Source organism: Fukomys damarensis, unplaced genomic scaffold, assembly GCF_012274545.1.
Source record: "Fukomys damarensis isolate Sample0158 unplaced genomic scaffold, DMR_v1.0_HiC HiC_scaffold_11, whole genome shotgun sequence".
Taxonomy (NCBI): Eukaryota; Metazoa; Chordata; class Mammalia; order Rodentia; family Bathyergidae; genus Fukomys; species Fukomys damarensis.
This window is the reverse complement of record NW_022900923.1, coordinates 9,204,017-9,227,352: the sequence shown is the minus strand read 5'-3', so window position 1 is coordinate 9,227,352 and position 23,336 is coordinate 9,204,017. Positions and strand designations below refer to the sequence as shown.

The 23,336-nt window shown below is 44.4% G+C and overlaps 1 protein-coding gene and 1 pseudogene across 4 annotated transcripts in view; both read left to right on the top strand.

Moving 5' to 3' along the window:
* The window catches only part of Pld5 (phospholipase D family member 5), a 307,043-nt gene that overhangs the window by 189,241 nt on the left and 94,466 nt on the right, over positions 1–23,336 (top strand). For 3 of the 4 annotated variants that reach the window (XM_033762051.1, XM_010642582.3, XM_010642583.3), the window contains one exon: positions 7,453–7,564. In XM_033762051.1, coding sequence (XP_033617942.1) covers positions 7,453–7,564 — 112 coding nt within the window. Of the gene's footprint in view, positions 1–7,452; positions 7,565–23,336 lie in introns of those variants that run through there. The other variant, XM_010642584.3, reaches the window with a different exon arrangement.
* Positions 22,156–22,309, top strand: LOC117285645 (annotated as a pseudogene).

Here is a 23,336-nt window from a genome sequence, read left to right as displayed (position 1 = left end):
CACACATGTCGTGTTCGTATAATCATACACACTCACACATGCACACAGATCGTGCTTTTGTCTCTTTGGGACAGATTTTTAGGTAAAGATGTGGGTGGGAGGAAACGATACATTAGAATATCTTTTCCTAAATCTCTGACAACGTCAATGCCGACATTCTTTATGCTTTTCAATCTCTTTGAGGGCAAAGCTATGTTCTAGGCCTCCCTTACTACACAGCCTCCTCTCTAGATTGTTACTCGCATAGGCTGGTTGCCTTGGTCAGGTCTGTTCTCTTACTTTGCCCTGCTTTTCCTTAGATGATTGACCTTATCTTATTAATTTTGAATATATTTTATAGAGTATAGCTCTTAATGCATCATCTCTCATTTGCATAACAAATGTGCATCCCAAATGTATCTGTTTTCATTAACTTTGTGGTATCATTTGCTGTACATATTTTTTAAATTTCGCCTGTATTTTTTGTATGGGTTCCACCTATTTAGCGTGTGTACTGGTTTGTGTGTGTATGTTGCGTGTGGACCTGTAAATTATCACAGACTTTGTGTTTTAAAGCAATAAAAATATTCTTTCTCACAGTTCTGGATTCCAGAAGTCTGAAATCAGTTCCACTGGGCTTCAAGTAAGATTTCAGGGGACTGTGGCCCTTCCAGAGGCTGTAGGGAAAAATCACGCCAAGCCTCTTTCGGCCCCTGGTGGCTCTGCATTTGGGGGCATGCTGCTGCCCCTCATCTTCTGGGGTGGCATGTTCGGATCTCTCAGACCCACGTTCACATTGCTTCTCCTTTAGATGAGTCCAGCCCTCGTCATTTCTGTCTTGGAATAACTTAAATTGAGGTACAGCAAATGCATTTGGGACTGTCCTCAGACAACCTAGGACAATCTATCCATCAGAAGACCTTTATTTAATCACTTCTGCAAAATGCTATTTCCAAAGATGCTGACACAGTGGCAGTCTTCAGAGATTAGAACCTGGTATCTTTGGAGGCCATTATTTGGCCTATTACAATCTGGCTAAGATTTCTCCAGCTCAAAGACTGTATGTGTAGTTACCTAGATTTTTCTTGGAAGCATTAGTATCCACTGTGACGGAGGACATACTTTTACAGGTAGTGTAATGAAGGGGTCCTTCCATTCGTGCCAGATTAAGCCATTTTATCCTTTATAGATTGAATTAGAACATTGTCTTTGTTGCTGATGAAAATCTTGTGTGTGCCATTTAACTTTCATATATATACTTATCCATATTTTCTTCTTTATAATGCAGTAGATTTATGGCTATCAGTTTCTCTCTGACAACAGACCTGTTTCATTTCATGGATTTGCTATGAAGCACTTACCTATTCATAGCTTTCTAGAGAATATATGCATTTATTCTTTTCATAGCTTTCTAGGGAATCCATGTATTCTTTTCTCATTGGGTTTGAGGATAATCTAAAAGTGTGTTGTTCCATTTACAAGTAGGTCAGATTTATTTATGACTTACTTGTTTAAGTTCTGTTTCTCATTTTTGTCAGATACGAGCAGAGGATGAAGTATAAAGAAAGACTATGTCATAACTTCTGTTCAGGTTCACTTGTGACAGTTACAGATTTTTGACAAATGTTCGCAAACATTGTTCTGTGGTGGTTTGATTTATAGAATGAGAAATATAAATATAAATAATATATATATACAATCAATTTTATTAATAGTATTATTTACTCTTCCTACATCTTCATTTATTTTCTTTGAGATCTACTTGATTTGAAGTATCATATTATGGCACGCTCGCTGTCTCTCTCTCTCTCGCTCTCTCTCTCTCTCTGTCTCTCTCTGTCTGTCTTTCTTTCTTTCTTTTCCAGTACTAGAGATTGAACCCAGGGCCTTTGCACTGAGCTACATCCTCAGCTCGTTTTTCTATTTTTTCAATCTTGACATAAGATCTTGCTAAATCTATGAATTTCCCAGCTGGGCTTAGCTTGTGATCTTCCTGGCTCAGCTTTGCAGAGTGCTGGGATTATACTTGTGCCACCATACCTGGCCTGTGCTATGGTTTTCATTGCACTTCTGTTCTATTTGCTTTCTGTATTAGCCGCAGTGCAGTTTGAAGCTTCTTAGTTTATTAGTGTCACAGCTCTGTAAGTCGCACCACTGTATAATAATGGCCCATTTTCCCATCTCGTCCTCCCTTGATCTCTCTACTGAAATCATTTATCTTGTTGGTTGTAGATAAGTGTCTCTTGAACTTTTTTTTCATTATCACTTAGAATGCTTTTAAGGCCTTTTTTCCCTTAACTGTCTTTTACTCATGAAATTTTAATACAACAGATACACTATATATATGCATTATGTGTATACCTCTGTTTTAATTTCTTTTTCTTGGTACTAGGGCTCCAACTCAGGACCTTGCACTTGCGAGGCAGGCAGTGGAACCACTGAGCTGAATCCCCAGCCCGCTCTGTTTTTAGTTTTAAAAAGTAAGATTCTCTAACCCCGCTCAGGAACCAGCTCTCAGCCCTTTTGGGGTTGCACAGAATAGATTCTTGGTAGACCTCCTATATAATGTGTGCCTTCTATCAAAACTCATTTTTGGCAAGTGTGTCAAACACACACACACACACTATTTCTCATTGTGCATTTCTTCTCCCTTCCCCCCTCTTTGATGGTGTTCATACTTATTGTTTATTATTATTATTATTAGTCTTCCCTTGAATCTGTTCCTCACCTGGGATATGGCCATCTCAGAATCTGTGGACACCCGCAATACTTTTTTTCTCCCTCTAGCAGGTGAGGGTAAGTGTAGGCTTTCTTGGACTTGAATCTTTGTCTACCCTAAAGCTCCCTGCTGTTGCACATGATTAGCTCAAGGCTGTTTCTATTGATAGGTAACTTTACGTTTCTTTTGGCCAGCAAGTTATAGGAATTTCTTTATCCCTTATGTTCAGTTATTTTATAGAATATGCCTTTCAGTGTGTTTCTCTACTTAAATGTTTCTCTGTGCCTTGTCAACTTTTCTTAGGTTTAGGTCTTTCCTCGACTTGGACAATTTTGCCCTATTATTTCTTAGTTACTATTTGCCTAGTTTTCTTTTCTAGTCATATCTAATCTTTCTATCTACGTGTTATATCTCCTTGATGTATTTATCAGCCTTTCCCCATCCTCTGTGTGTAAGTGTGTACACACGTGTGCACACAGGGATGTTTTGAGATATTTCTTCTATTTTGTCCTCAGGCCAGCAGCGGGGGCCCCTGCCGATGGCCAGCCTGCCCTTCCTTTACTCCTGGTAGTGAGCTCATAGAGCGTTAGTCCCGGCCACACTGGACTGTCCCTGAGGCTCATACAGTGTTTTAGCTCCAGTTCCTTCTGCATCATCGTGTTTGTGTTACTCAGCTTTCCGTCACTGTAATCAATTTGTAAAGAGAAAATGGCCCACAGTTTTGGAGGTTTCAGACCTCGACTGACTGGTTTTTAGGCCAAGGGCAGGTAGCACATCATAGTGGAAGCATGTGGTGGAGAAAACCATTCACCTTATGGTCAGAAGCAAAAAGAGAGCAGGAAGAAGGGGCCCAGCTCCACAATCCCTCCAAGGACACCTCCCAGTAACCTGAAAACCCCCACCGAGCCCCTCCGAGAGGCCTCACCACCTCCCAGTAGTGCCACGCTTAGCACCAAGCCTGTGACACGTGGATTTTTGAAGGACACTTAAGATCCAAACTATCACTCAAGCGACATTCAAGCATCTTCTGTCTTGTTGCCAGGTCCCCTTAAATGCATTGATGTCTGATTTTATCAGATGGTTGGTGAGGTGAAGGAAGGTAAAGAGTGGAGGTGCAACACCAGATGGTTTCTAGAGCCCCATTGAAGAGCACCTCCCCTAATACCTCACAGGCCGGGCCCAAGGCCTAGAGAGCCTGCCTGGGCTCCTGCTCTGCCTCCTGGAGCCTCTGTTAGAAGCTCTGAGAAGCTCACGTGGGGCTGACCACCATCCTTCAGGACTCTGTCCTCCCCAGAACTTGACTTGAGTAACTGATTGCCCTTCCACCGGCACTGCATGGCTTACTAGTGTTACAGAGAGCCTAACTTAGGAAGGAGTCATGGAGACTTGGGAGTTATTTTCTTTCCAGAATGCTCCTTCCTTTCCCAGCTTTAACCTAACGCAGCGGTCTTGTGGAGAGAACTGCATGGAATCCGGAAAAGAGCCATAGGTTCTAGGCCTAATTTTGTCTCTATTAAGCTGTGTGACCATCAGCACATAACTCGATTTTCTTATGCCTCTCTGTCCTTTATAAAATAAGGAGATTGGGTGCCCATTGACCTGAGATTCATTCTCATTCCGTGTGAAATCTGAGTGTCTTGAAAGTTCTACTGCTTACTTCACAGTGATGAGGAGTGGGAAGGCTTTTCCTCTTGTATTCTCTGCAGCCCAGGAATTCCATAAAGGAAAGCAGAAATGTCAGGCTTTGGTTTTCATTTGAACAAAGAATTCAGCTGCTGATGCTTGTCTGAAAACCACCACCACATCCTCCATAATCCCTAGAATTCATTTTATCAAGCATGAGTTTCTTCCTGTTTCTTTTTGATGTTTTTGCTTTTTCCCTTCACATTACATTTGTGCGCACTACTTTCTCCAGCAACTGTTTGAAACAGGCAGCATTTATACCCTTCACTTTCCGGGAATTGAAGGGATCAGAATATGCACCCTAAAATGTGCCTCTCCAGCAAATCAATTATTTTGAGATAAAAGCAGTTGAAAAGAAGCACAGGCAAAAAGCATTTTTTTTTTACTCCTCCCTAACTGCCTAACAATAGAGTACATATTTCCCTTTCTTAAAGGAAATTTGCATTCATAAGGGAAATTTCCATTTGTAAAAGGTGTCTCCATCTTAGGGAGAAAGCTACTCCTACTGACAGCTCCTATCTCTGAGGAGAAACTCAGGAGTCTTACCTCACTGGTGTAGCAGAACAGCCCTAACTCCCATGCATTTCCTCCTTTCACCTAGCTTTCTCTGCCTAGAAGCCTGAGACCCCTTTTCATTGTTCAGCCTTATTTTGAAGAAGCCTCTGTCATCTGGGCACCTCTCTGAGCCTCATTTCTTTCTGAGCTCCCCTACCTCTGTGTGCGTGCGTGCGTGCGTGTGTGTGTTTGCGCGTGCGCGCATAATTTAAATTTAACATCCTCTTGTTAATCTGTTTTTTATCAGTTTGATTCTTGGGAACAGCCAGTGAACTGGGAGGTTCTCTAGGGTGGGGGGAAAGGTTTGTTTTTCCATGTGGGCTAGCACTGGAAGGTCACTAAGCAGGATCTTAAGTCACCAAAGGCCTGAGCTGGGTATCTATCCTTGGGGCATAGCTTCCTCCCCAGGACCCGACTGTTTGTCATAAGGTTTCTGCAAGCTCATTAAAAAAAAAAAACTTGGCTTGAGTAGGTCAGCCTGCTACAGCCACTGCCTTTGAGATGATTTGAGATGTCGGCTAATGTTTTTCACGAGAAAAGGCAAGAGTTTATATTGCTGATGTTTAAAAGCCAAGGGGCTTTTGCTATTTCTTTATTAAAAAATGATGAGTGAGCTAAAGTCAGAAAGCAGTAAGCCAAAGTGCCTATCTGTGTGGAGTAGGTATCTCGTACCTTGGACGTTATTACATCCTGAATGAGGTAGCGAAAATGACTGAGCGGGGAGATGACATACTGAAGATGGGAGATTTAATAGAGGTTTCACCTCAAGCCTCCGTATAGGAGTTCCGCCAACATCATGATTACATTTATAAAGATTTCATGGACCGGGGATTTAGCTTAGCGGTTCGGTGACTTGCCTTGCAAGCACAAGGACCTGAGTTCATTCCCCGATCCCCGGTAACACACAAAAAAAAGATTTCATGGTGTAAGTAATCAGCATATAGGAGCAGAACTTAGTGGATTTGTTTAAGAATGCTGGCCCACAAAGTCACCGCAGACATACGGTATCTGTGTGAATGGGAGAAACACAGACAGCTTGTATGAATGCATATTGTCTGGGCTGTGCAGACTTCACAAGAGCTGACTAATGGGGCTGCGTTGGTGGGGGCCCCAGAGAGCCACGGAGCCCCATAGCAGAGCAGGAACCCAAGGCTCTCCGTGCTCCAGCCCTCACCTCTCCCTGATTACTGTGAGACACACTGACACCGACATTGCCAAAGCCTTGTCCTTTTGTGTCCACTCTCTGTTACTCTGCACGCCTCTCCGTTTTCTCTTCCCCTCCCCACCCCTGCCTCTTTCTTGGGGAAGGTGTTCAGCTGCCAGGTGCACTCGCACAGGGGTACCTGCTTTGGGGTGAGGCTGCCTCTGGGCTGTGGCATGCAGAGATTTAGTTGCCTGTGATGAGTCCTGCTTTGGGCAGCCTTGTTTTCTGCCAACAGGATGTGCGGCATAGGATTCCATTCCAGCTCTGTCCTCCAACGCCCCAGGCTGACTCAGGAGCTGCTCCTCCTGGTATCCAAAGCTCGGGCTCTCAATCTTTGGCTCTTCTCTTTCCTAAGCCTGAATTGCAGGTCTCACCACTCACATCCACATTTCCTCCATTCTGTCTTCCTAATCAACTAATCCTTCTTAAATAATCATTATCAGCAACCCATTTTTATCAAAGTACATTAAGATTTTGCCACCTGCGAGCTACTAAGACCCAACTATTACCTATCTGGTCCTTGAAGGTGTTTGTGTTTATGGTGCAAAAGCCAAAAATATATATATCAATAAGGGAAACCATTTCCATTTTATGATGAGGAGAGAGACTCGATAAAAACACAGACAGGAAATTAAGTGGAGTAATATTGCCGTCCCTTCCTGGAGGTACGGTAATGTGTGCAGACCCACCATTTTTGACAGTCTCCTCGAGATTGAGACTTATTATAAAATTTATATGCTTGTGAAATTTTATAAGGAAAAGCTTTGTTTTTGTTTTGTTTGTTATTTCAGTTATTTTTGGGAGAATATTAGTTGAATTCAGTAAAACAACTTTTAAATGAGAATGAATTCTGGTAAACCACTGATTATTAACTGTAACTTCCCCATAATTCTAACACTTAAAAGGTGTTTGTAACTAAGTTTTAATCTCATAAAGGCTTTTAAAGTAAATATTATCATCTGCATTTTGCAGAGAAAGAAATTTGCAGTTAGTTCATTAAGAAACATAATTTGCAGGACTGGGCGATGTAGCTCAGCAGTACCATGCCTGCCTGGCAAGTACAAAAAGGTCCTGAGTTCAACACCTGGAGGGGGAGGCGACACATAACTTGTAACCTGGAAAACCAGCTGGCATCTAGTTCTTTCTGGATCAAAATGAAACTCTAGGGTTTCCTACTGCCTCTTTATGTGTAAATAACTATAGATTTAAAAAGTAAAAGAAGGGTAGATTTGCATTAGAGCCCAGAAAATATTACTGCAATGATTGCTAAATTGTTTTCTGACTTTCTTTGTCTTTGAACATTTTCTTCCAGGGTCAACGTCTTTTTGAAAAGTTGCTCCAACTGACATCACAAAATATTGAAATCAAGCTAGTGAGCGATGTGACAGCCAATTCAAAGGTATTAGAAGCCTTGAAATTAAAGGGTAAGGCCAAGGTCGATATGCTACTCTGCCACTGGGTTTTCTGTTAAAAACCTTGAGATTTTAAAATAATATATAATTTATATAATTAAATAACATATCATTTCTTCCTAATAAGTACATTTGATTTAGTACGCTTCTTGCTTCTCCTTTGAAAAATAGCTAGATTAAGGAAGGAACTAATTAACTGATACTACTGAGATTTTTGCAAAAACTAAAATGCAAAAGAATCTACTTGACATTAAATGATAATTATTTATAAAGAATAGTCTTTTTCCTCTGAACACTTCAATGATGTGATTCAAAGAAGAAAGACTTCTCACTAGAACAAACAATGGATTTTGTTTTTCTCTTGCCCGTCAAATGAAAATCCCCTTCATGCTCCATATTCTTTAAAATAATCTAGTCTTTTCAACCAATATTCTATAGAAAATTCAGTTTAGAAATCCTGAGCTTGAGTAAGTTAAATTAAATTAAAACTGACCCTTCCAGATACAGAGGCTTCTCAATAGAGCAGTGACCTTACTCAGTGTGAATGGAAATTCTGAGGATTCAGGTTATGTGCTGTATTTGCTTAAGGACCATGAAGATGTCTTTAACAGAACCTTTGACAGCCAGTGCATTCAGTAATAGGAAGTGATCCTGTCCAAAGAAAGTAAATAAGTAAACAAACAAAACCACCGTATTACCTGAAATAGGAAGGAGATTATGCAAATTAGTTTTACGTTCAATTTCTACAGGAAATCAAAACCCTGAATCATGCTGGAGAAGGGACTGTTTGGAGTAGGCAAAGAGGATATCAGAAACCCTATGCTTAGCTGTGCGGCGTGATATAATTGCAACCCAAATGGAAGGAGGTAGTAGCTATATGAAAAGGTCAGGTGATTGGTCCTTCTGACCTTGTCTGCCAAGAGGTAGTGAGGTAACACATCCCACTGGTGGGTTAAACTCTCACTAGGTGGTTTGGTATTTTTCAAGTTTTTAAAAACATTTCTTTTCATTGAAAATAAATTTGTGTGTGTGTGTATTTGTCATGTATAACATGTTTTGAACTATGTGTTCATTCTAGAATGGCTCATTTTGGAATGGCTAAATTGAGCCAGAGGAACATGCATTATTCTATGTATTTATATTTTTGTGTGTAGAGAGAACACTCAAAATCTACTTAGCAATTTTCAAGAACACAAACACTGTTACTAACTACGGTCACTCTGCTGCACGGAGCTCTCTCAGTCCACTTGCACAGCCGCAGAGTGGAAGTCGTCCCAGAGTGTGCTGAGTCTCCATGCTGCACCTCCTTCTGATGCTACGATGTTCTGAGGATCCGGGGGTCAGCTTGGTCTCACAGGTGTTCGTTTGTTAGGGTCAAACATGCATTCTCCTCCCCTCCCTTCTCTTCCACACATAAACCCACCAGTGATTAAACCTAGAGCTGAGTATGTGCTGCACAGATACATCTTATGACGTATTTAAGGAATTGGTAACAGAACTATTTCATAAGGTTTTGTTTGGTTTGGCCAGAGCATTCGTCAGATTTAGATAGATAGATAGTCAGATTTAGATAGATAGATAGATAGACAGACAGACAGACTAGTAGGTAGATAATAAACCTAGAAATGGATGCATAGATGAAAAATAGGTATATAGATAAGACAGATATAGATGATAGATAAGTAGATAGAGGAAGATAGAGATGATAGAAAAATAGAGATGATAAATACAGATGACAAATACATGGATAAAATGTAGGCATATAAATATAAGATACAGATGATACATAGATATAGCTGATAGACTGTAGATCTTCAAATTTAAAATAAATGTTCTAGGTTTTTCTGTCTTCTTGACAATATTGTCTCGTTTCTTTTGTTTGATTGGCTGGATTTTGTTTCTGAAGAGACGATGTCTTGCTGTGTTGCCCACACTGGTACCAAACTCCTAGGCTCACGCGTTCCTCCTGCTTCAGCCTCCCGGTAGCTGGGACTACAGGCCTGAGGCTCTACACCAGGCTCGTGTTGGCGCATTTCTGTTGCCCTTTGTTCATGACGATGCTACAGAACCTCCGTCGCTGTGGCTTCTTGGCCGTCCGCATCCCCCGCGTCTTCTCTCCTGCACTCTGTGACCGAAGTCGCACGTTTGCTGAGTGATTGGCCAGACTCAGTCTGGGATTTGAGGCAGACGACATTTGGGCCTCTCCCTCATGAGCACTTTATGGCAGGAAGGGGCTAATTAGAGCCTCTCCCGGGCTGCCTAACAGTCAACAGCCATGGAGTCCTACTGAGGACTGATTGGTTGTCTTCAGCAGTAGACAGTTAATTGGTGCTTACTTGTGACCATATTTTATTCACCTAAAACACAATTTTAACATTTGAACTAAGTCTACAGACTTTTCACTCATCATAAAAACACTGAGACTGAGGTGGGAGGATCACTTGAGGCCAGGAGTTCAGGACCAGCCTGTGAGACTTCAGCTCAAAAACCAAGCAAAACAAAATAGAAAATGGGAAAAACGTAAAAGAAAAGTGTGTTTGAGCATAGGAGTTGTACAAATTCTACAATTTAATGCAAGCTTCTCCAGTTTCCAACAGGAACAGTTTACAATGTGATTTTGGAACTATTTACTCCAAATCAGTGGAGTACAATTTGAAATTTTATGCTTATTGAGGTTTTTTCCCTTAATACTTGGGTCTCACTGCTTTATGATTATTCTGAAGTCTAAATCCACAAGAATCTACACATGTATATATTATTTTAATATAAGCGTAAGAAGTATATTTTGGTAATTTTTCTTGGAATAAACCGTGTTTCTTTCTTTCTTTTTTTTTCTTTTTTTTTTTTTCTTTTTTGTACAAGGGATTGAACTCAGGTCCTTGCATTTGTGAGATAGGTGATGGAACCACTGAGCTAAATCCCCAGCCCTAAACTGTTTCTGACAGTTAAGGTGGACTGTCAACCTGAGTGGCTGGGGAGCCACCCCGGGGGATGAGTAAAGCACACTTCTGGGGGTGATTGGGTGGGTCATGGGGCATTACTTTGGGGCCATATCTGGTCCAGGCTCTGGCACTGTTCCCCTGCTCTGCTTCCTGGCCACCATGAGGTAAGCAGTCCCACTCCGCCATACCCTTCCGCCATGATGTTCCTGCCCTGGAGCCAGCTAGCCAGAGGCTGAGTCCCAGAAAGCTTGACCCAAGTTATACCCCTCCTTTAAGCAGTGAGTGCCATTACTGTGTCCCAGGAACGGTGACAGGAAGGCTGACTAATGCACTTTTATTCCAACACCTTTCATTCCTCTGCCTCAAGTGCCATTGTAAAGGAGCCCGGACATTTCTGAGGTGAGGGACTGATGTGGCCGCCTTCTAGTAAGTCTGCTCTGGCAGTGGCCCAGACAGAGGTCAGGGGATCCTTACTATCATGAAGGCCCAGGCCCCTGTGCGTCTCAGCCTTCATTTCACACCTCCTCAGAGGGAGAGCCGGCTGGGCTCACGCCAGACAGCACCAAGGCACGCGCCCTTGAATGTCTGTAGCACAGTTCACTGCAAGGAATTCCGTCTTCCTCCTCTGTCTTTGTAGCAACCACAGTAGTCAGCAGCAGCACAGGTGCTGCTCAACCTGTGCTTGTCTGAACACATTCTGCTTCTCTGATACTTAGCAGCATCGTTAGCAGGACATTTAGAAGCAGGCAAGCGCTGTATAGGAGTCCTATAGCTTTGTGCTGTAATCTAGACCTGTCAATGCCGTGTGATGCAACCTGAGGCAAGTTACTTTCTCTGAGGTTCGGTGTCCTTTTCAATGAAATGGTGATAAGAATAGCCTCCCTGAGGGCTGTGGGAATTAAATTAGGTGATGTATAAAAAGCATGTGCTGATGAACTGCTAATAAATGACATCCACAGTAGCCATTGTTATAATTTAGCCAGAGGTGTTGGTTTTTAATCTCTTTGTCAGCGCATCTTGGTATGGGTTGGATTCAGCCACCTGCATGATTTCCTAGTGAAAAGCAGGCCTGGTTCTGTTGCGTGCTGCAGAGCTTCCTGGGAAATGCAGCTGGTTCGTCTCTGTGGCTGTGCAGTCGCTCCCGAGTCTCCACTCCGCGATGGGAGTCAGCCAGCCAGCCACCCTAGTACCCCTCTGTCCGTGTTTCCAGTCTGTGCCAGGAGCCCCCCAAGTTACGTTTGCAATTTTATGTGTTTAAAATTCCAGAAGTGTGCATCTGATACATATGACAATCATGCCAGTCGTCTGTTTGCTCTAAAACATAGAATTTCATGCCAGAAGTTCTATTTTTATCCATGATACATAAGGGCCTTGGCAGACTTGGCATTTTCAAGGAAACTATATGCATTTCTACAAGGGAAATTTAAATTTTCAAGCTAGTGGTGGCTTTGGGCATTTCCATTTGGAGATGCCTCAGAGCATGTCCCTTAAGAGGTGAAGAGTAATAAAGGTATACATTTAATAAAGGAATAAGTCATAACTTCTTCCTGAAAACCCCCAGGGTTCCTAGGGATCTCGTGGCCACCATCTTTAGCAATTTGTTTCTTGCTTCCTTGCTGTTCATTTCTGTGAGGCCTTCCCACATCCAGGTTCTGGTGGGGACTAGAGATAGGATTTCCTATTCTGCAGGCTTTGGGAAGTTCCTGCCTCACTTTGGTGTAGCCACCCTGAGAACACTCATCGTGTGCACAGGTGACTGAGAGCTCTCACTGCTGTGACTCTTAAATCCCTGTTTTCCAGGTGGGCACCTTAACTACACCTGATCTTTTAATTGGTGCTAGGAGAACTAGTGTGAGCTCAGATGCCAAGCTCTGTTTCTCTTGTCAGTAGCAGGCTGCTCCTCACAAAGCCCTGATATCTCTGTGCCCGCTTTTTTCCATACTGTACTTTATCTTCTTTAAAAAAATGAACTTCCTCATTCTTATGCTTCATCATTCTAATAACCTCCTCCCCTGTCATCCTTAGCAATAGCCATCCCAGTAACCCCACTAAGTCTCCCTTCTTCCTAAGATTCTGTCTTTACTCACTAAGACAAACAAGCAAACGTGAGGATGGCAGACTGGGACCTCGGGTATGCTGTCTGTCCAGCCCCGTGTCCAGCTCTTTTCCTTCGGCCCCGAAGGCTGTCCGTGGTTCTCTCCCGAGGCTGAGGCAGCCAGGGCCACATTCTCTGGGATCACACTCAGATTTCCTCTTTCTTACCTGAGGTTGCACTGCCTTTGAAATCGCGGTCTCCATCAGGTGTGGTGGCCCTGGCCTGTGATCCCAGCACTCTGGGAGGCTGAGACAGACATCACACACTTGAGCCCAGCCCGGGAAAGTTGGTGACTTAGCGAAACCCTGTCTGAAAATAAGAAAAAAAAATTTAAAGGGCTGGGGATTTAATTCAGCCTGAAGGCCCTGGGCTCAATCCCCAGTAAGACGAAACAAAATCCATCTCCCCGCAATCCATAACATACTCAGGTCAGCTGGGGGAAAAAAGAAGACCCAAGAGCATCCTTCCTAGATCCTTTGCGGTTGCTCCTCCTCTCCTTCACCTTCTCCTGTTCAGCTTCACTCCCCGTCACCTCCACTTGCTCTTCCCCATCCCAGTGCAGTCCTCAAACAACAGCAGCTGCTCCTCCCCGAATCCACGGACGCTGCCCTGTTTAGACCACACTGGGGACTTCGGGTGTGCAACTCCAAGGGGACATTGTAGACCTCGTATCCCAGGATCTTCTGCAGCTCGGAAAGCTGTGTTCTACGCTTTTCTCCTCCCTCAGACTGTTCGTCCCTTGAGTTTTCATGACACGCTGTTCGTTCCAGGCATCTCTCCCGTGTCTCTGGCCGTGGCTTTTCCATCTCTTCTGCTGATTTGGAATGCTCTGTCTTTTCCTTACCTGCGAGGTTGATCTGCTCTTTCTTTGCTTCGTCCCTTCCATTCTCTGTACCTTGCGTTCTCTTTCTACACGGGTTCCTTCATTCATCACCTACATACAGCCTGCATGTTGTTTTCCTCAAGTCTCAGACGTAAATGTTCAGTGACAAGCTTTACTTTTCCACTTGGCTGTCCATGAAATACTTCAGAGCCAACTTTACAAAGATTAAATCACAGACCCACTCCATCCTCCATCCCCTCATGCGTTTACTCTTTTAAGTTCTGTGTCAGCAGTAGCACAGCCACCCTTCCACCTCTTCCCCAAGGGAGACCTAGAGTTTCCCTGACTCCTCTTGTCCCCCTAACCTCTGAAGCAAATCATTCTGCTGTCTTATAGGCACACAGTCTCACCGCCCTTTTCCCCTCCCAAACAGTGCAGCTCTAACCTAGGCCCGTGTCATTTCTCTGTTGAATGATCACAAATGATATCCTAACTGTTATCCCTGACTCCAGTCTTGCTGTTCTTTTCTGTGCACAGAAGGATGCTCCTAAAAATTAGCAAATTCTCCTATCCACTCTTTTCCTTAACATTTTTCAGCTGCTTGTGGTCACCATTAAAGTGCATTGCAACATGATGTTCTTGTGCCATGGGGACAATGTGAGCTGATTTTAGGTCATCTTGGATTTTTTTCTAGAAATTTGAACATGCTATTTTAATAGGTATTAAATCAAAAATAACTAGTATATCAGACACACTATTAATACTTAGCATGGAGCTGGGTTTTAAAAGGAGTGGGTTTTAATTTGATTTAAATATAATTAGGTAAATAATAGTATAGGTATAAGGTAGGATTGAGTTTTAAAAACAAACACTATGATACGCACTATGCACTATAATATGCACCTACAGTCTGTCCCAGCTACCCCAGAGGCTGAGGCAAGAGAATTGCCTGAGCCAGAGTTTTAGGCCAGCCTGGGCAACCTCACAAGCCTCCATCTCAAAGAAACAAACAAACAAGACTCTATGAAACTCAAACAGTAGATGAGAGAAGACATCCCCAGTGCTTCAACAGATTCCGGGCCCTCCCCATGTCCCTCCAGCCCCAGGACCCCTCCCTCGGAACTGTCACTGCAGTAGAATCCCCATTTCTGTTTCTGGCCCTGACCTTAATGGGGGAGGCAGGTGGAGATCTGGTTGCTGGGATGTGCAGCCTTATGAAGAAGCATTTCGCTGAGTAAACAACTCGAGCTTCCACTGTGTGAAGCACCCTAGAGAGCACCTCTCAGATATCCTCGATATCAAATTGTGCCTTGATTTTTATAAAACTAAGTTCTGTTTTCCCATGAAACTGACAATACCAGGTAGTGTGTTGCTAAATTTAAAATGGGGAGACTTAAAAGAGTTGAACAGTTTTGTCCAACTTGGTATAGACCTAGAAGGTGGCAAAGGGATGGATAGTTTCCTCTGGACTAAGAGAACTGCACCAAAAAGGAATTTTTTTATATTTAAAGTATAGAATGGTCCTTGAATGTTATACTAATGAATATGGGGATGAGAGAACGAGAAACGTTTTGAAAGTATGAAATGCTGTGTAATTTGAATGTTGAAAGCCCGCAAAGGCCCATCTGTTACAGACTGGAACCTACAGAACTTGTAAGCCAAAATAAAACTTCCTCTTAATAAACTGGGGTATTTGTTAGAGTAACCAAAAGCTCATACAAATGCTTATTTTTCATAGAATTATACGTAGTACCTTCTTCTCCTGATGGAAAGTAACATTTTCCAGTGGCATTGAAAAATGGCATTTGAAGGTTTGACAATTTAAATTACTTTGGTCCATTCCTGTTGTATGCTTCTGTGAAGATCGCAGCTTGGAAATGAGTCGGTATGTGCCCTTTCACTTGGGCACGGGCCCATTCGGAGGATGCAGAGGTAATCCTGTGGCTCTTAGAACAGCCTGCATGGTTTGCCAAGGTGTGGCAAGCTCCTCATTCATCTTTGCAGCTAATTAACCGAGACCGGCACAGGCACTCAGTGGTTTCCTTCTCTATAAAGTTAGGAATCCTAACATGTGACTGACTACCTCTTGTAGCTTTTTGCCGATCACATTTTAGCTCTCTTTGAAAGAGATTTTTAAGCCGTTTAGCCTGTTTTGAGCTGCAGTAGCAGATTACCTGAGATTGAAATTTATTTCTCAAGTTGGAAGGCTGAGAAGTCCAAGGTCAAGGTGCTGCTATCCAGTGAAGACCTTCTTGCTGCTTCGTCTCATGGCTGGAAGTGGGAAGACCAAGGAGAGGACCGATCCCCTTTATCAACCCTATTGATAAGAGCCTTAATCCCATGTGTTAGCAAGATTTTTGTCACTGTGACAGAATCCTGTGAATGACAACACGAAGGAGGAGAGGTTGATTGGACACAGTCTCAGAGGGTTCAGTCCGGGGTTGGCTGGCTTTATTGTTGATGGGCAGAACATCATGGCAGAAGGGAGTGGCAGGAGAAATCTGCCCACCTCGTGGCAGACAAAAAGCAGAAAGAGACAGGGCCAGAAAGAAACAAGCCCAGACCAGATACATGCCTCAATTCACATGCTCCCGTGGTCTACCTCCTTCAACTAGGACCCACCTCTTGCTCTCCACCTCCCAATAATGCCCCAAATTGGAAAATAACTACTGCATATGAAATCACTGTGTGAGAGCTATTAAGTCAGTTTCCTGTCACGGTGACAACATATCTGTGACAACTTAAAAGGAAGAAAAATGTGGCTCAGGGTTGCAGAGGTCTCGGTCCATGTTGGGCTGACTCTGCTGCTTTCAGGCCTGTGGTGAGGCAGATCACAGCGTGATGGAGCCACGCTGCTCCCCTCGAGGTGGCTGGGAGGCAGAGAGCAAGAGGAAGGGGCTGGGGACAGAATATGCCCTTCAAGCCCAGGCCTTCAGACTACGTCAACTAGGCCCCACCTCCTGGATTTTTACCGCTTCTCCATACCCATGAAGCCATGAATCTCTCAGTAGACTCATCTCGGGATGAGATTACAGGGCTCATGATTCTGCCACCTCCTAGAGGCCCCACCTCTGAACACTGTTCCATTGGAAACTAAGCCTTCAACACATAAGGTTTTGAAGACATTTCAGACCCAAACCATAACTATAAACTAGTGTGCAGCAAAGGTAACAGTAGTTCGGTATATCCTTCAATAACGGCTGTGCCATCTTGAGAAAAGGCAGCAAGACCAGAGGCGCTGGGAGTTGGGTGGGCTGTGTGCCACTGATGGTCAAGGCCTCAGTAGAGACAGAACCTGCTTGGGGGCAACCAAGCCCTCACTCCCAGGCCTCTCACCCTCAGGCTGCCAGAGCAGCTGATGTGAGTCCAGTCCACAAAGACTTGTGCAAGGATGTATACTACCTCACAGCTCTTAAAGGTAGGGGTTGCAGTGGAACAGCCGCGTGATATAGAGGATCGATCCTCCTCCAGAAATCACGCTGAGAGAGGAGCTAGGCTGTTGCTAAGTTGAAAGCAAGAGTCTACAAAAGCAGAGCCACTGTATCATTTCATCTTTGTTTCCAGCATAATCTAATTTTTTATAAGTGAAAAGGTCTGCTCCTGGATATTTACAGGGGTTGCCTTTGGGTGACAAGATTGCAGCTATTGTCTCTTCATGGATGTGCACGTGGGTGTACGTGTTGGTGTGTATGCACTTGCATGTGTGTGTGTGTGTGTGTGTGTGTGTGTGTGTGTGTGTGCGCGCGCACGTGCATGGTGTCTTTTCCATGCAGGCATAGCATATAGGCCCAAAGCTCAGATTCCAGGTTGGGAATATGTCCCTGACCTTGCCACTTGTGTGACTTCTGTGAGTTACTTAACTTCTCAAAAACTTCAGTCTTCTGATTTCTACAGTGGACTAATAATTAAGTAGCTATTGCATAGATTGTTCTGATACACTCCATTTAAGTATTTAAAACAGTGCCTGTGCCTGGCACATGACAGGTACTTTAAAACATTTTTCAAAGAATAGAGCTCCTTTTATGAAGGTGGGAATGCTCAGAAGGAAAGAACAAAGGTGAAAAGAATGAGAAGGGAAAGTTAGTTCGCTCCGTAAAGGCAGCCTTCGCATGCAAGCCCACAGCAGGGTCTGTGGTGAGAGGCTGGGCCCTCAGCACCAGCCCAGACTTCCTTGCTCCGCAGCTCTGTACCTGAGGCAGTAACCCACAGAACAACTCCCCGTCTACCCTCATTCTGCCAGGGAAATCCCCTCCAAAGCTCACAGCTGAAAACACCAACGCATGAATATTGGACGAGAATGAGTTAAAACTACCCCTGCAAACTCCATCTTTCATGTGGCTCAGAAGAGGAGGGGCACAGAGATAGGACCTAAGTCTTCCGGTGGGTCTGAGCTGCCCAGGAAGCCTGACTTCGGCTTCAGGCCTGTGCCCCAGGGAAACCCTGCTGTTCCAGGCAGGCAGGCCCTCCATAAAAGGCGGCTGCAGCCCACAAAGAAGCTGAGAATGAGCCCAGTTATTCACAAAGCAAAGCCAGCCCGGGCCAAAGCCAGGGTGGCTGTGTCCCCATCGGTGACTGTCCCAGGGCCCAGCCTGAGGGAGGATCGCTCAGGCTTTCACTAGGGAAAGGTGAAATGGACAGAGCTTCCACAGTGCCTTGATTCTTGTCTTACTTTTCCTGAATGCAGATTATACTTATTTTTAAATTAACCTTCCCTGAAAGGCTCCTTTGTATCCTTTTCCCTAATCCACACCAGTTAGTCTTACAGCGGGTTCGGTGTGGAACCACAGGACTGTTTTATATGTCACTGGAAACAACAGCATGGTGATGGTAATAATTTTTGAGGTTCCCGGAATAATCAGTATTGACAAAATGTGTTTATAAGCGGAATGGACTTTCTAGTGATCTGGATTTTTCCAAGTCTTCCATCAGTATTTTTATTGTTCTTTTTAAATGTAACCTATAGGAATTTTACGTGCTTATGGGTTACAAAATGTGTTTATAAGCGGAATGGACTTTCTAGTGATCTGGATTTTTCCAAGTCTTCCATCACTTTTTTATTGTTCTTTTTAAATGTAACCTATAGGAATTTTACGTGCTTATGGGGTACAGTGTGGACTTTAAATACGTGTATACAGCATGCGATCAGATCAAGGCAAAAGGTATATCCGACACCTCAGTATATCCTCACCTATGTTGCTTTTATCTCTGTTAGCTGTCATGAAATACGCAATTAACTGCTGCCAACCATAGTCACCCTGCTGTATTGTAGACATTAGAAGTTATGCCTGGAATCACTGGGTCCCCACCAACTGTCCTCTCCCCACCCCGACACCGTGATTGTGTTTCATGAATGTAAAATAACTCAGCAGCACTTTGGAGGGCACAATGGGTTAACTGAGCTCCTGAGCTCCATTGAAATTTCTGGGTTTGGCGATGCTCTTATTCTGATCTGCAAAGTCACCTGGGACTTTTATCTTCTGGTTGCTTGTGTCTGAGATCACACTTTAAAAAAACAAATCTTTGTATAGGATTAGTCATAGTATCACCAAGGAAAACCCCGAATAAACCGCCCAGCTTCACTTGCTCTTAGTTAAATTACCAAAAAAAAAAAAAAATCAACAGTTTTGGAAGCTCCAAAGTCACATAGCTGGGCAGTGCATTATGAGTCTCCCACCGGCCTTGCCACAGATGACACCTCTGAGGATTGTTCAGGGATTGTTTCTAGACCCTGTCCTGCAGCGAAGTTACCCCTCTCTGTATCCACTCCTACTTCTGTCCTCTGAGAAAAGTAGCCTCCTGCTGTTTTCCCATTCTCTAGGAAAAAGATGATTAGATTATTGAATCGCATAATCGACTGCAGCCTCAACTTTTCCTGGGAAAAGGAACGAAAAAGACACGAGGACAAGACTTTCTCATGAGCAGCCCATTCTTTAGATTTATAGACCCCAAAACCTCTTGTTGCCAAACGTGATGCTGCATGCCTGTGATCTGAGCGCTCCAGAGGCGGAGGCAGGAGGACTGCCGTGAGTTCGAGGCCAGCCGGGACTACATAGTGAGACCCTGTCTCAAAAAGCAACAACAAAAAGAACCTCTTGTGACCAGCAGAGTACAGCAGCTGTGCATCAGCAAAGCGGGCCACTCAGAATTTGTAACCGTGTGGAATTTGAATCTGCCCTGCTGCCCTGCTGGCCTCCCCCACCACTCTGGATAAGCCTTGCGCAAGCAACCCCTTGTTGCCGGTAGCCTCCATCCTCTTTGGTTTGCCAGCTTTCCGAATAAACCCTTTTTCTGCCCCAATGACTTGTCCCGCAGTCATTGGCTTTCCAAAGTCGGGTTCACAGTTCAAACAGCTCTGAAGGTTTTAGACATTAAGCAGACACCCGATCACCACCTGCTTGATCATCAGAGAAGCTGTGGGCTCGACCCCAGACACCTCGGAACAGTGGTGAGCTACACGCAGTTTTCAGTAGCGTATTTTCCAGGAGGAAGCGGCACCTTGGTCCCTGACAGTGGTCAGCAGTCACGCCCTGCTCATTCTGTCCTCCTCAGTTGTCTCCGAGCCCCTGGCCCCTCAGAAGACCCATGCGGACTCTTACTCACATACAGCCGGTCCTTGGCTGCGTCTGTGCTCCCTGGCTCGAGACCCCAGGGAGTTTTTCCCTGGCACAAATTCCTACCCGTGTCTGAGCCTACAGCTTAGCCAGATGCTGCTTTATTTTGTCTCCTTGTTGTCCCTGTTTGTATCTCCAGTTCCCAGGAGCAGGCACCAAGTCCTCCTGGACCCCTCTGCTGTATCATCAGGAAATGGAGGCAGCTCCAGTGCCTGCTGGTGAGGTTCCTCTGACCGGTGCATCACTGTGTTAAACTGGGAGTGAGGTCCTCCCATTGGTGCGCACCTGTCTTCTCAGCTACGCAGAGGCTGAGGCAGGAGGAGGCGTGAGCCTGTGAGTTTGAGGCCAGCCTGGGCAACGTAGCAAAACCTTATCTCAAAACAAACAAAAACAAAAACCAGATATACATTAGGTGGATTCAAATGAGACATAACTTCCCGATTTCCCATACTGAATAAAAGAATGACAGGTAGGCATTTTCTCTAATCCCGAAACACCCCCTGTCCAGTGACAGGCTGATATCATTATTTGTACCATATCAGGTATATTTCGTTACCCGGGAAACTTCATTCTGAATGTGTTGTGGGGCTTGAAAAAGGTGCAGAACACCTCAGAGTTTTAAGGAACAAAGAAGAGGTGGTCCAGTGCTTCGGAAATCCCACCATCCCAATAAATAGGTGAATCCTGGCTGCTATTCAGAAGACAGTTTTGAGGAACTTACAAATCAGTCCTCCATTCCAAGAAGAGCCTGTGATTTTGAGAGATAGGATATCCAAGTGTGCTGATTAAAAAGCAGAAACGCCAAGGAGCCTTCATAGGAACCCTGCTGGGGCTGCTGAGTCCCTGCGCCCGCAGTGCTGTGGGCAGAGAGGAAGCCCCTGGAGCTCCAGCCCAGGCACCTCGGCTGTGCACTTTGCAGGTATCCGAGAAACTTCCATCCGCAGGAGACCTAGGGGAATTTACCCGGGCCCCTCTCCTGTCTTCCTTTCCACAGTAACTTGGAGAGAAGGGGACTGTGGGTGGAATGCGTCCAATTCCCTGCTGAGTACATACTGCTCCCGATGTTCGATAAATATTACTGACTTCAATCTCAGACAAGTGATTTTCTAACCTCAGAGCAGGCTGCTCCGATAGGAACTTCTCTTCTTGGATTGTGCTCTCGTCGCCCTCAGGTGCAGCTGCAGGCTCTTCTCAGTGTGGTCTGTCTCCATAGCTGTAGTCCAGCCCCACTTCCTTTGTCCTTTCTCCACCCAAGCCCTTGCCTCGCCCTCCCCCGGTCTTCACCCTGCTGCTTGGTGGAGGAGCCTGGCCCTGTGCTGTCTGGGGGGCCCACATTCAGGCAGAGCAAGCCTGGGAAGCCTTTTCTGTCACATTTATGTTGATGCTTCGCTGGGAGGAAGGAGGATAAAACCAGCTTTGAAGGGGCTCCAGAGAGAAAGAGTTGAGACCTGAGCTCTAATGACGAGAATTTCTTGTGATCTCCAGGAAAGAACATAAGCTTCCAGCAGTCAACTTGCTGTGCAGTCTCCTAGTTAGGGGGCAGTAATATAACTTGCCGAAAGTTCTTTTATTTATCAAAAGATTCACTAAGAAAATAAATAAAAAGTATCTTCAGTGCCCAAGCAATAAAACTGTAGTTAAAAATGATGTTTGCAATCAACAGGCATTATTCTACAAACTTTATCTGTATCCTTATTTCATCTTCAGGCATCGCTAAGAGGTGGATGCTGTTACTATGTTTGTTATATTTTATTACACTTATGGATTTTATTATTTTGTTACAGATGAGGCGGCTGAGACGCAGAAAAGCAAAACTATGTCCCTAAGGCCCAATGATTAGTGAATGACCAAAGATATCTTTATGCTGCTTCTTGGCAGATGACCCCAGACATGTGATTTTGGTCACTGTCATTCAGTTTTGAAAATTATGTGTTTAGTTAGCAAAGGCCTTAAAAAATGACAAAAATGTCTACCCTCTTCTGCTTAGCCCTCTTCAAATTGTGCTGAAAATATTAAAGAAATGTGTTCATGTCCCTGCTGTTTATAAATAATTATTTTACAATATCTGTTTGGAAATTTGGCAAGGTACAGTTGTTGGCACCCAGCTCACAGCTGAACTAGGTAAGAGCAACAGATTTGCGCAGTGGCAATGTGGTAGCTGAAGAGGTTTATCCGAGGCGCGATTATTGCTAATTGAAAGCTAAAAAAGAGCAACATCCTGGGCCCTGGTGAGGCTGCATAGTCTGAGGAAATAACGCAGGCTCCGTTTGCAGTTCTAGCGTTAGAACCTTCAGCGAACTCCTGGTTCATTCATCAGTTCCGTCGCTCCTTCTTTTAACAAATATTGTATCAGGCTCTTACGATGGGCCAGAAGGAAACGGCTTGATCTGAATTGGATTTTTTGAAGATTATCTTGGCTGTGTGTTGAGAAAGGAGTTGAGTGGAGTTGAGGTGGGGAGCCTACTGTTGGGGTGCCCCGTGTAAAAATAAAGGTGGCTTCGATTCGTGAACATGGAAAGAAATAAACATATTCAAAATATACTTTGGGCCGGGCGTGGTGGCGCGCGCCTGTAGTCCCAGCTACTCGGGAGGCTGAGGTGGGAGGATCGCTTGAGTCCAGGAGTTCTGGGCTGCAGTGCGCTATGCCGATCGGGTGTCCGCACTAAGTTCGGCATCAATATGGTGACCTCCCGGGAGCGGGGGACCACCAGGTTGCCTAAGGAGGGGTGAACCGGCCCAGGTCGGAAACGGAGCAGGTCAAAATATACTTTGGTAGTAGGACTAATAGAACTTAATAGCGCATTAGCTATGAGATGGGGCTGAGGGAAAGAGACCAATTGAAGATGGTCCCCAGGATTTGCTCTGAACAACTTAATAGAAGATGCCACTACTACTGAGGTGAGAAATCTAAGAGGAGAGATGGGCTTGGCATTGGGGGAAATAAAGAGCTCTGTTTGGGGTATTGTGAGCTCTGATTTATGCTGATTATATATATACCAATGAGCTTACTTTAGATCTGATTTCTATGGGTCTACAACTCAAACAGGAGTCAAACTTATACATACAGTTTGGGAAGTCACTGTGCTGGGTGAGATTCTCACAGGAGTGAGAACAGGCACAGAACAAGACGCAGGGCCAAGCCCAAGGGCTTTCCAGGCTTTCAAGGTTTTATGGCAACGGAGAAACTAGAAGATGAGACTGGGAAGGAGGAACCATCGAAGGAACAAGTCAGGTGGAAAGAGAAGTAGGTTCTGTCTAATCTTACTGAGAAGTAGTCAGGTGAAAACAGAGATGGACCCACTGGCTTTGGCAG